The sequence below is a fragment of the Peromyscus maniculatus genome, chromosome 13 (genome assembly GCF_049852395.1).
Source record: "Peromyscus maniculatus bairdii isolate BWxNUB_F1_BW_parent chromosome 13, HU_Pman_BW_mat_3.1, whole genome shotgun sequence".
NCBI lineage: Eukaryota > Metazoa > Chordata > Mammalia > Rodentia > Cricetidae > Peromyscus > Peromyscus maniculatus.
The window spans coordinates 22,818,505-22,831,860 of NC_134864.1; the positions used below are offsets into that span (position 1 = coordinate 22,818,505).

General features: G+C 37.4%; 1 protein-coding gene across 2 annotated transcripts in view; it reads right to left on the reverse strand.

The window, feature by feature from the left end:
• Positions 1-13,356, reverse strand: part of Tmem232 (transmembrane protein 232) — a 280,176-nt gene that overhangs the window by 111,544 nt on the left and 155,276 nt on the right. For both annotated transcript variants that reach the window (XM_016010076.3, XM_042259706.2), the window contains exon 12: positions 9,660-9,907. In XM_016010076.3, the coding sequence (XP_015865562.1) occupies positions 9,660-9,907 (248 nt within the window). The remainder of the gene's footprint in view (positions 1-9,659; positions 9,908-13,356) is intronic.

A 13,356-nucleotide genomic window follows, 5' to 3' on the forward strand; every position in this document is an offset into this window, starting at 1 on the left:
CTTCTGCTGCTGCCGCCGCTGCTGCCGCTGCTGCCGCCGCCGCCATTCCCACCACCCCCGCTGCTCCCTCCATCCTCTGATGGCCCCAGTTACTCGTTAGAGTTTTCTGCCTCTCCAGTGTACAGATGCCCATTGTTGGACTACCCAGCCCTTACCACGTAAGCCATGCTACCAAGTCTCCTTTTATAATATATATGTAGTCTATTGGTCCTGTTCCTATAGAGAATCCTACACAATGCAGCTGTGAAGCATACACACACATGAACATATGATGTGATCAAAACTAGACAGACACTGCTTTTTAACTATACAGAAGCAGGAGGAAAATAATATCTAAAAACAAAAACCATCATCGAACTGTGTTCTCTGGACATTCCTAGCAGGTTGTATCTTTAAAAAAATAACAAAGGCAAAACCATAAGATGCTTTTTATCTAATCTTTATTACAGTCTTAGTAGTATAATTTTACTTTGTGAAAAAAATAAATATTTAAGAAAATCTACTCATGACTGGATAAGACGGGAAGGAGCTAACATGTCTGGCACTCTACCTGTATGCTTCTCTTCAGAACAAGCCCGACTGGATCATGTAGCTCTTTTATAGTTAAACTCCTAAGGCAGAGAGAAGGTGGTAGCTAACTGACTAAAATCAATCAGAAAGAAGCTGTCAGAAATACAATGTGGGAGCAAATGGTTTCAAAGTTCTATGTAATTATTGCTTTTTAAATATTCATGTCATTTTCTGTGTATGAGTGTTTGGTCTACATATACTTACGGGCAGCAGGCATATGCCTGGTACCCACAAAGGTCAGAAGAGGGCATCAGATCATGCCACAGCTGGAGTTAGGGATGATTGTAAACCACTATGTGGGTTCTGGGATCCAAACCCAGGTTCTCTACAAAAACTACAAGTAATCTTAACAAACCCAGATCCTCTACAGAAACTACAAGTGATCTTAAAACCGAGTCAGTCATCTCTCCAGCTTCTTAAGTGATTATAATAACAGTATATCATTATAATTGTTTTATTATTGTTTTAATAGCTTACCATGGTGCCTGACTCATAAATTAATTTATATGAGTATACGCTGGTTAGTTTTTGTCAGTTTAACAGAAACTAGAATTATCTAGAAAGAGAACATCTCAATTGAGGAATTGCCTTCATCGGGCTGGCTGTGAGCATATTTATGGGACCTTTTCTTGATTGATTGATAAGGGCAGGCCTAGGCCATTGTGGGTGTTACTAGCCCTAGGCAAGTGGTCCTAGGTTATATAAGCTGAGAACGCCAGTGAGCAGCATTGCTTCAGTTTCTTCCTTTAGGTTCCTGCCTTGACTTCCATCAATGATGAAGTATGATCTGTAAACCACATAAGCCCCTTCTTCTCCAAAGTTGCTTTAGTTGGTTTTTTATCATAGCAACAGAGAGCAAATTAAAACATATATATACATATATGTATAGATACACACACATATGTAATACAGATGTGCTATGCTATCCAACACTTCACAAATACCTAGCTCTGGGACTGGAGAAAGATTCATTGGTGGTGAGCACCTTCTACTCTTGCAGAAGACATGGATTTAATTCCCAGCACCCATATCACATGATTGGCAACTGCCTGTAACTCCAGTTCCAGCGATTCAATGCCTTCTTCTGTCTTCTTTGGGGTCTTACACACATATGGTACACACACATACAGTCAGAAACATACACATAAAATAGTAATGAATAAATTATTTTTAAAATGAATACCTGTTCTATGTTTTGGTTTTGATCAATTTTTAAATTTAATTTTAGTTTTACTAAATTCATCATTTTAACCAAAGACTATATAGTATTAGTATAAAAGGAGATACACAGAGTAACTGGAGAAAATACAGAGCCTAGAGATAAACTCAGGAGTCTATACACAACTGCTTGATGACAAAGATGCCCAAACACATAGTGGAGGAAAGACAGACTCTTGCTGGGAAGACTGCATGCCCATATGAAGAGGACTGAAGTCTGAACCTCTGCTCAAAAATAAATAAGAGAATGAAAGAAATATTGCCCAAACTCTGAAAGCAGTATAACAAAACCAGAAAAGCACTGTGAGACAAATGGTGTTGGCAATGGTCTTCTAGATTTAACCCCCAAAACACAGGCAACAAAATAGAAATCAGGTGCATTGGAGTTCATCAAGCTGAGGAGCTTTCCCACATCAAGAGAAGCGATCAGAGGTCAGAAGCAGGGAATATCTGCAGACTATTCACCTGATAAAGGATTAATGTTCAGAACTACATAAAGAACTCAAAAAATTTTTTCACAAAGAAGTAAGCAATCTAATTAAACTGTACAGGCGATCTGAATAGACACTCTGCAGGAGAAGAGACACAAATTGACAACAGGTTTCCAAACATACACGGTGTCATTAGCCATTGGAGAAACTGAAGCAAATCCAGATAAGATGGCATCTTACTCCACTAGATGAGTAAGACATGAAGACAGAGAACACCAAGTGCTGGCAAGGGTGTAGAGAAAAGCAAACTTTTCCACTGTTTGGAGAAATGTGGATAGTACAGCCATGGTGGACCGTGTGGAAGTACTTCAAAACCCTGAAAACAAATACACTGCCAGTTCCAACTCGATCACTTCTAGATGTGAGTCCTAAATATGAAGTCAGCATACCAATGATGTATCCTCATGGATATATTTGTTGTACTATTCACATTAGCAAAGATATAGAATCAACTCAAGTGCCCATATATGAATGAATGGGGGGCAGGGAATGTGGTCTCTATAGAGTAGAAGATTATTTACCATGAAGAATAAGCTCATTCGCAGGGAAATGGATGAATGGGGAGGATATACTACGTTGAACTGACTTTATTTTATCTAAATGTAGGATGGTGGTAAAGGTAAGGAACCAGAGAGAAAGGGCAAAGGAAAGATGCACAATGGACACCCACGCACACTCAGATAGAAGGAACATGCTTTGGTGTTCCTTGGCATAATGGGATGACTACAGTTCATAATCACCTGTGCTATTTTTATGAACATTTAAAAGAGAAGTGCCTCATAACTCCAAACATGAAGGTGTGGCGAGAGAAATGCTGCCTTGGCCTGGCCATCACACTCAGTATGTACAAATACTACAAGTCAATCAAAAGTAAACTAAAATGTGTCTCTTGCCATGTTCCCCATATGAAATAGAAATAAACAACTTTTTATTTGCAGGATTTTGTTTAGGAACCCAAGAAGTAGAGTCAAGCCCAGAAAATATTAAATAGCATACCAATTCAATCCTTACAACTCTCTTCTTAAACTCTCTATAGATATATCAGGTTTCCCATTGGCTTTGGCAAAAATTGCAGTAATTAGAAAATGCTACTTGCTTGGCATAAATTCCCTTTTAAGGGACCAGAGAGGTTCAGAGCCTACTAAAGATATGCATCCTAATCAACATCATGTTTTCAAAACCAAAAGGCAGAAACTGAAGAGAAACAGAAAGATGGGTTTCATTTATTACAGGTTGAAGACAAGCTTTCTAATAACTGCTCAAGTCTTTGAAGTCAAATGACATTCACTGGAAGGAGAAGACCAAGAGCACAGTGGCCAGGAGTCAAAACATCTGTATTTTACATCCAAACCCCAGAGTGAAAGACTGTGAACCCTTAAACAAATAACATTTCCCCCAACATATTATTTTTTATTGATTATTTGTAATTTTCATATAAAGCACCCCAATCATACTTGCTTCCCACTCTTCCCAGGTCCATCCTCCCACCCTTGTATCCCCCCACAAAAAAAAAAACCACCAAGTCTAATTGGTGTTGCACATATATTTACTAGGGCTGGATCAAACTTCCAGTGGTCAGTCTCTTAAAGAAAACTGAGTCCTTCCACCCATCCCCACCAGAAGCCATTAACTGTGAAGAGCTATACTTTAGCATCTTTGTCACAATTTGTGTGTGTGTGTATTTAACATTTGCTCATTTTTGTTTTTTCCTATTTTTTTATTCATTTTACATACCAACCACAGATTCCCCTCTCATTCCTCCTCCCACTCCCACTCCTGCCTTTTCTCCCCACCCCTTATCCCCTCCTCCGGCAGAGTAAGTTCTCCCATAGGGAGACAGCTAAGCCTGATACATTTAGTTGAGGCAGGACCAAGGCCTTCTCTGCTTTGTCAGAGATGAGCAAGGTGTCCGACCATTGGTAATGGGATCCAGAAAGCCAGCTCATGCACCAGGGATAGATGTTGATCCCACTGCCAGGGGCCGCTCAAAACAGACTCAGCTACATAACTGTCTCCTGTATGCAGAGGGTCTAGTCAGGTCCCATGCAGGTTCCACAGCTGTCAGTCTAAAGTTCGTGAGTTCCTTTGAGCTTGGATCAGTTATCGTTGTAGATTTCCCCATCATGACCTTGACCTCCCCTTGCTCTTCCCTCTCTTCAACTGGACTCTCAGAGCTCAGCCTGGTGCATGGTTGTGAATCTCTGCATCTGCTTCCATCAGTTACTGGATGAAGGCTCTATGATGACAGTTAGGGTAGTCACCAATCTGATTACCAGGGTAGGCCACACAATTTTTAAGGACTCTCTTCAATGGCTTCCTATCTGGATTGTTTCCTTTTGAGGGGAGAGGGAGTTCACAGAAGCCTTCAATGTCTTTCATTCTCAGTTATGAGTCTGCAGTCATCGATACTACCACAAAAAGAAGATTCCTTGTCCATAGCAGCCTGAGACAGCATGGATCATGAACTTCACATGCTTTCCAGCTGTACAGACCACGAACATCAGCCTGGTCTCTGGACAAATCAGATTTCTAAGCCTCACTGTCCTTGTTGGAAGAAAACACAACCAAGGGAATGCTTAACATGGTGATTTTCTAGTGGAAGCCTCTAGTGTCCAGTGGGAAACAGAATTCATCTTTGATCATCTGGCAGCTGGCTGTCAAGGACTAAAGAAGACTTAAGGATCTCTTCCTTGGTGAAGGTTCCTCTAACCTTTTCCCAAAAGTGTCCATGGCCACCTTTTACCATGGAAAAGGGCATGTCTCAATGGCTCCAGATTCTGAGTTTCTGGCATTTCCAACATCCCTTATGCAGCTGATTCCAAACTTCAGATGGCTTGCAGCTAGCTGGGTAACACATCTGTAATCTCACCACCAGAAAGTGGAAGGGAGAGGATGACGTTAGCTTAAGGCAGTTGAGACCAGCCTTGACCATACAGTGATTGAGAAACTAAGAAAATTATTTATTTATGCACCCAGAAAAAGGTTTTCATGTTTACCAGAAACTGGAAAAGCAATGAGGCCATGTTTCTTCCTGAAATCCAAGTCCAGATTCAGCCAACTGCTCTTGCAGAACTCCACAACCTTATCTTTTTTTTTTCTCTCTCTCTTTTATAGTGAATTGTCTCCAGTATGGATGAAATGTAGAATTTACCCTTCTACCTTCTCACTATTGGTTAAATGACACTTTGGAGCAGGATGCCTTTATGAAGGAGACTTCAAAGGAGAAATTAGGTTTGCCTTTGATCATTCATCCATTCAAGAAGGTGTGCAACATCTTCATAAATGACCACAGAAGCTGGCAAGCTGGCAATCTGCATTCACTGGAGTAGGCTGGTCTTCTTGTGAGGGCTAAAGCTGTATTTTAAGTTTCAATTACTGTATTTAAGAGATCTATAAAATAAAAATGCCTCTAACCTGTCAGCCCCACTTGCCCAAGGATGGATAATTTCCTAGAATGCTGGGGCAATTGTTCATGTAAGAAAATAAGCTGCATGTTTTCACTTCAGTAAACAAGGTTGGTTGCCCCAACTGCGCAGAGCGTGCTTGATCACAAGCAGGCATGAGGTGCCTGGGTGGGAGGTACGTAGGCAGGAAGTATGTATGTCATGATGTATGCTTGCTTCTGATTGGACAAAGGTGGGAAGTGTGTAGACTTATGGGTTTTGCCTTTATAAGCACCTTGACTAACCTAATACAGTGCCATTCTCTGGGAAACCTGGGTATGAACCTGACCAGTGTCCATTGTCCCAGCCAGTATTAAATAAAATTTGTTTTAGTTAGACAATTGTAGATTTGGTCTTTCTGCTTGCTGATAAATGCAGTCTTCAAACAAAGCTTTGAGCAACTAAGCATTATTAATGATAAAGTTTTAAGTTATTATTCCGATACTCTTTTATTTATATGGAAGTTATCATGAATTTTCAGATTCAAGGTGTAAGTAAGCACAGAAAATGTGCATTTTAGAAACTCGGATTCAAACAAGTTAAGAAATGAAAGTTTATTTTTTTAACTTAGTTTTTGGAGTTATAAATGTTCAGCCTTAAGGTAAACTTAAGATCCTTTTATTGACAAGGAGAGAAAAGGGAAAAAATCTGTGCTTTGAAGTAGAAGGGTTATATACCTTGGTTACTGCCTGCAGTTTTTATGAAACAGCACAGAGCCATAATGATATTTTTCCATTTAAAAAAAACGCTAAGGGGCAAACAGAGCAAGAAATACAAACAATGACATGTTCCACTAACTCAGAAGTACCACCACCCCCAGTTTAACGCATAGAACCAAAATGACCAATTTCCTTTGGAGAAACTGCATGAGAAAGAAGTTCTATAAACCATTGAAATAAAAAAAGATATGTGCTTACAAATGTATAAAAGACAAAGATTTTTGAATAATTTATGAGCCAAAACCACAATTCTGTCTTCAATTTTTGTACTAAAACTAAGAGGGAAAATATCCATTAAGACATTATCCACAGCAAATGATTCTTCATCGTGGAAGCTCCCAGTTTTTCCTTGCAAGTATGTTTCCAGATTTTCACACTGAAATCAGGGTGCTCTGCTGTGCTAAAGCAAGAGAGAAACGTACCATCCTCTTTATTGTCTGGTCCCAAAGAAACTGAAGACAAATGGCTGAGGTGCCTACTAGCATACCAAAGCGCATGCTGGCCCGAGGCCAGGCTCACTCAGTCCCCATGACTCCTCTCTGCTCTTGACACCCCACCCCTTCTCCTCAACCTCTCCAGCCCTGAGGCTTCACTCCTCTTCCCCCAGCTCTATTCATAACTTGTAATATGTTGTATTTTAGTTTTGTTTCCATCTAAGTGCTAATCTCCATTTTATTTATATTTTGACCCAGCTGTTGCTCAAAAGTGTGTCAATTCCCAAACTTTTAGAAAATTTCAGATACTTGTACTTTGTCTTCTAGATTCACTATGTTGGTGGTGTGGGGGGGGGGACTTGGTATTTTTTTAATCATCTTTTATTTTTTAAAAGATTATTTGTGACCTAACATGATTAACTCAGAAAAGTTTCGATGAGACTTGAAAAGAAATTAAATTATACTATTGTTGGGTGTGGTGTTATTTATGTATCAGTTGGATATATTTGATCTAGTATTATTCAAACCCAATTTTTTTATATTGACCTATCAGATTCTTCTATTACTGAATGCTGGATATTGAAATATCTATTATTGTTGTGTTTCTGTCTTTTTCTGTCTTCAGGTTCATCAATATTTGCTTCATATATTTAGAAGTTCTCATATTGAGTGCATATGCATTTATAATGGCTAGACTTTTCTCATGGGTTGGTCCTTTTAGTATTATGCATTTTCTTTGTGTGACAGTTTGCTACTTAATAAAATACTTAATATTCTGCTAGATACATAGACATAGACAGATAGATAGATGATTGATACATAGATAGATAGATAGATAGATAGATAGATAGATAGATAGATAGATAGATAGATAGATAGATAGATAGATAGATAGATAGATAGACAGATAGATGGGTAGACAGATAGATGGGTAGACAGGTAGATGGGTAGACAGGTAGGTAGGCAGACAGACAGACAGATGGATACCTTTGTTTATTCTTATGGCTTGCACAGCAGTCCTTTTCTATCCCATCAACACTACTCAAATAAACAGGCCAAACAGATTTTTACAAATACAACTTATTGGTGTGAAAAAACACAGTCTTAAAGCCAGCATCACAAGTAACATTAAAACAAAGAACAATTGTGAGCAGAAATATGGAGAAAGAAAGGTCCACACCCAGGATGCTAATCTATTTTCAGAGAGATGCTGAAACAATAACCAGGTAAGAGAAAGGAAAGAAGGTAAAAGCACAAAAACTAAGAAAGAAAAATCAGCCTTTGGTACTTGGTAAAACTGTGTAGCTAGAAAAATCAATCTCTCCAGGAATTTACTAAGAGTCTCTGCCAATTAATCTGCACATCACAGCCTGACACACACATGAGGGACAACTATAGAGGCTAAATATTGAGAAAAGATTATATTAAAATCAAGATAGATGAAGCATTTATCAATGAACTTATCAAGAGAAATATATATAAGTTCAAATATTACTGAAGAGCACAAAAGAAAGCAATTTTCAATCCATAATACTATGTGTATTCAGATACTTCCTATTTGTAGAGGCCAGGCAGTATTTTTTAAATAATCAGTAGACATTTAAAAATCAGCAATATTTTAGTCAAGTAATAAATAAAGATAAATACTTAAGAAAAGTCATTTGCAGTAATGGGAATAAAATGCATAATTAAATTGAAATTTATAGATACATTATCAGCAGCAATTTAGAGCAGCTAAATTTATTCCCTGTGTTCAGAATAGGCTAGAAATAAAAGATTCAGAGCATACAGGAAAATGACCCAAAATAAAGCCCACCAAGAATGATTTCTAAAATATGGAAATGGAATGGTAGATATAATATTAAAATAATCAGGTGTGTAAGGTATCAAAGTTTAAAATGCAATCTCACAATTATCAGTCTTCTACAAATATTCTGCTCAACTGAAAACTAAAACATGAAAAAAATAATTGTTAAAAAAATTAGCACATATGAGTTCTCTGTGATATTGTCAAAATAAATAGCAAAAATATATAATATGATGTACTCTTTAAATGACCTGGGTTGGAGAATAACTATAATCTTCCTGTCTCAAATAAAGCTTTCCAGGAATTTTAACAATGTAAATCATAGTCCATCGTATAAAGCCACAATGGGATTCTTTGTGTTTTTTAATATATCAGAAGAGTAGAAGCAGGAAAAATGTCTAAGTGCATTTATAATAAATAGTTTAAGACCCTGAGGATACCTATCACTGAAGATATGGCAAGTACATATTGAAAATTATTTACCTAAATCAACATATCCCAATTCTACACTTTCCTAAGACATTAGAAATTCAAAGACATTTGCAAGTGTTTAAAGCATAAACCATAGTAATTATCCTTATACTTGCAACTTATCAAATGATTACTATTTAAGACTCTAAGGCTACATGTATTTAATACACATTAATTACATATATTTATATATTATATATACATTCAAATATGTCTAAAAATGAAGCCTTAAAACTTTTAAACATGGGCTATGTTTTTTTTTTTTTACTTATATTCTTCCTACACGAGAATTACATTATGTGCCGATATCTGTTCTAAACGTGAAGAGATCAGCCTTCCTGAGAAGGCTGCAACTTTCTTAAGAGCCTTCTCAGGATAAAACACTTAGGAGGTGGCTGTGCCAAGAACTGAAAAGGAGAGACTGAGTTAAGTAATATGCCACCTGATTATAATTTCTATACCTGTGAACTGTCATGAGTTGGAATAATAAAACACTGTTCACTTACTTTACAACAAAACGTAGAACTCTCTTTTTTGCAGGCTGTTGTGTTTTGACTCTGCGCTTTTTTTGCAGATGGATGTCTCCTGGCTCCTTTGAAGGGTGGTCACAGGCATCAAGAGAGGGGAAGAAGAGCTTGGAGAGGGTATTGGCAACTCTCCACCCAATGTACTTAGAGAAAACTTCTTCTCCTAGGTTCGGTGCGACTTTTGTGCTGTACCTTGTAAAAGGGTCAATAGGGTCATTTAATTCAGCCTGTTGAAAGGAAAAAGGAGGAGTTTGAATATGATTGAATGAGAGAAAAATCTAAGTCATTTAATAAAAGATAAAGAGTACGATCATTTTCTTTGACTAACAGTGCCTTCCCTCTATTAAATAAGAGTAACCATAGGGCCGGTGAAAGGACTCAGTGGGTAAAGGTCCTTGACTCCAACCCTGATGACCTGAGTTTGACCCACAGGACCCACATAGTGGAAGGAGAGAACGGACTTCTACAAGCTGTCCTCTGACCTTCACAAACACACCTTTGCACACACACAGTGTGTGCAACACACCCACACAAAATAAATAAATGTAATTAAATTAAAATTTTGTAAAAATATTACAAAAAAAACTTTCCAATGAAAAGGTTTCCACCAATTTTTTAAAAAAGGAACAAAGCAATATAAAGTAAAAAGAACAATTGTATATTAGTTCACAGGTAATTTTTTAATGTAATGATAAAATTAACATTTTTAAATATGATACAGTTGACATACAAGAATTCCATAAACACAAGCACTTGAAGTTTTTAATGAAATTTTCTTTACTCTGCTTGTACCTTAAAATCCCATTGAAATGAATAAAACATTTCTATAGAATGGATTTTTAAATCAAAAGAAATGTAGAAACAATAGCTTTGCATTTAGCTACAGTTGAAAATGTTTTAGGATTTTTATTGATCATTTTTTATTTTACTTCACAGATGCACAAAACATGAAAATTATTGTGCTGGCTACATTTATGTCAACTTGACACAAGCTGTCGTCATCTGAGAGCAGGGAACCTCAACTAAAAAATTCCTTCATAACATATGGCTGTAGGCAAGCCTGTAGAGCATTTTCTTAAGGCCATCCCTAGGCTGGTGGTCCTGGGTTCTATAAGAAAGCAGGCTGAGCAAGTCATGAGGAACAAGTCAGTAAGCAGCACCCCTCCGTGGCCTCTGTATCAGCTTCTGCCTCCAGGTTCCTGCCCTGTTTGAGTTCCTGTCCTGACTTCCTTCAGAGATGAACAGTGATACAGATGTACAATCAGAATAAACCCTTTCCTCCCCAACTTGCATTTTGGTCCCAGTGTTTCATTGAAGCAATAGAAACCCCAACTAAGACAACTATTCATATTAATCAGGTATCATGTTATATTTCAAAGAATATAGATTTTAATCAGTGCTGTATGCCAAAACCATGACACAGTGGGAAAATTCTGAAACATTTCAGGAATTCTATTCAAAAGGAGATATTGTTTGAAATCACCAATATATATTCAATACTAAGACTAACTCTAAATACTTTTGAAATATTCAGAGGCTTATTTTCTTTGGCTTGACTCAGTAATAGCAAATAGAGATTTAGTAAAATCTCACATGTTTTATATTTTACAGGTGTGTTCATATTATAAGCTGGGTGCTGTTTATTTTTATGTAGTTTAAATTTTTATTTAATAGTGCTGGTCTTCACGGAGCTCTTTACCAATTTAGATGCCTGAAGTGCCTGTTATAACATTTATAGGGGTGGTTGAGCTGAGCAGACACTTTTGTCAAGAGATTGCCTCCCTAGCAAGCATGAGGACTGAGTTTTAACCCCCAGGACCCACGTAAAAAATAATAATAATAATAATAATAATAATCTTTCCTTTGTAATGAACTGCAGTGAATACAGGGACTCCTGGATATTCAAATGTTGAGAATTCCTGACAGTTGAGAGCTCAGCCCTAAAAAGGCCATTTGGATCATCTTCTTGACGGGTCAGGGAACATTGTGAAAGAGAGGGCAGAAAGAATGTAAGAGTTAAAAGCTAAGGAAAGGATCCACAAACTACTAGGTACTGAGCATGACACAGGCATCACATTAATGGTCTTATAGTTTTGGTTGCCTGCATAGACCTGCACAAGACTGGGTGTGTCATTAGTCAGTGATGGATGGGGAGATGTCAGGAATAGGAGGGAAATAGAAGAGCATATGGTTGAGAATAGCCTGAATGTGTTATGTACATATATGAAATTGCCAAAGGAAAAAATCTACAAAAATATTTTTGAAGTTTAAATTTAAAAACTCCCACAAGTCTACTGTACAAATGAACTATTATGAACATATTGAACTGCTGATCTAAGATTTTATTTCATATATATGTGAGCACAAATAAATATGCTTTGTGTGTTTAAAAAAAGAACAGGAAATTTTGGTTGGAAAGGCAGAGTAACCTCAAAAGATCTATTTATGGCATGGTAAATACAGTTGATAATTGTGTCATATTTTGTTAAAAAATGCTGAGAGGAGATTTTAAGTGGTCTGCAACAAAAATGTTAACCACGTGAGGCATGTTAGTTAGCTTGATTTAGTTATTCCACAGTATATATAAATTTCAATGAACTGTATTTTACTTAAAAGTATATTCAATTTTACCAACTAAAAAATGAAATTAAGCCAGGCAGTGGTGGCGTGCGTCTTTAATCCCAGCACTCAGGAGGCAGAGCCAGGCAGATCTCTGTGAGTTCAATGCCAGCCTGGTCTACAAAGTGAGATCCAGGACAGGTACCAAAAACTACACAGAGAAACCCTGTCTTGAAAAAAGCCAAAAAAAAAAAAAATGAAATGAAATGTTAATAAGTGACATCATCAAAGCAGGGAATTTTATTGTGCTGTTTCAGAAAAAATAACTTTATCAGTAGTTCTCGTTAAAATATATCAACTCTTAAAGCATTTAAGTCCAATTATGTCTAGATACTGTATCAGTATACAGTTATATTCATACTATTTACAGCTGAGCTGAATCTGCTGCCTACTAATGAGAAATCCTGGACAGAGTATGCAGTCTGAGACAGGAAGTCAAACTGTGTCTGACACACAGTAGCTGTTGTGATGTGAAACACAAGATTCCACAGGGCTGTTGCATCTAGCTTGAATTCCAAAGTGCTAGCACCTAAGCTTTGAACTACATTTTGTTTAGTCGGTGATTCTTATCTGAGTTCTTCCCAAAGGATTCCAGAGCCTTTGCAAAACTTAGTCATGAGAGGACCTGGTAAACCAGGGGGTCTCTTGACTGAGAACTGCTTAGGCAATTGGTTCCTTCAAACAACTCCAGATAAGAGGTTTTGGCATACGGAAATTGGTTTGCTAAAGGTGGCTTTTTTTGTTTGTTTGTTTGTTTGTTTGTTTGTTTGTTTGTTTGTTTTGGTGTGTGTGTGTGTGTGTGTGTGTGTGTGTGTGTGTGTGTGTGTGTGTGTGTAAAACAATAAAAAAGAGTGTTTTCCAAAGCCATAAGCATTCTGTCCATCCAAGGCTGGACCTCCCTGCTGCAAAGAACCTAAAATTCATCTTTGAGAGACCCTTTTTTCTTCAACAGACCCATGCAAAACAGAATACCAACAGTGATGTTCAGGTCATTATTTAACACTTCAGAGTCTAAGACTTCCTCTGTAAGATGTCAATCACACCTGGACTGTGTCTT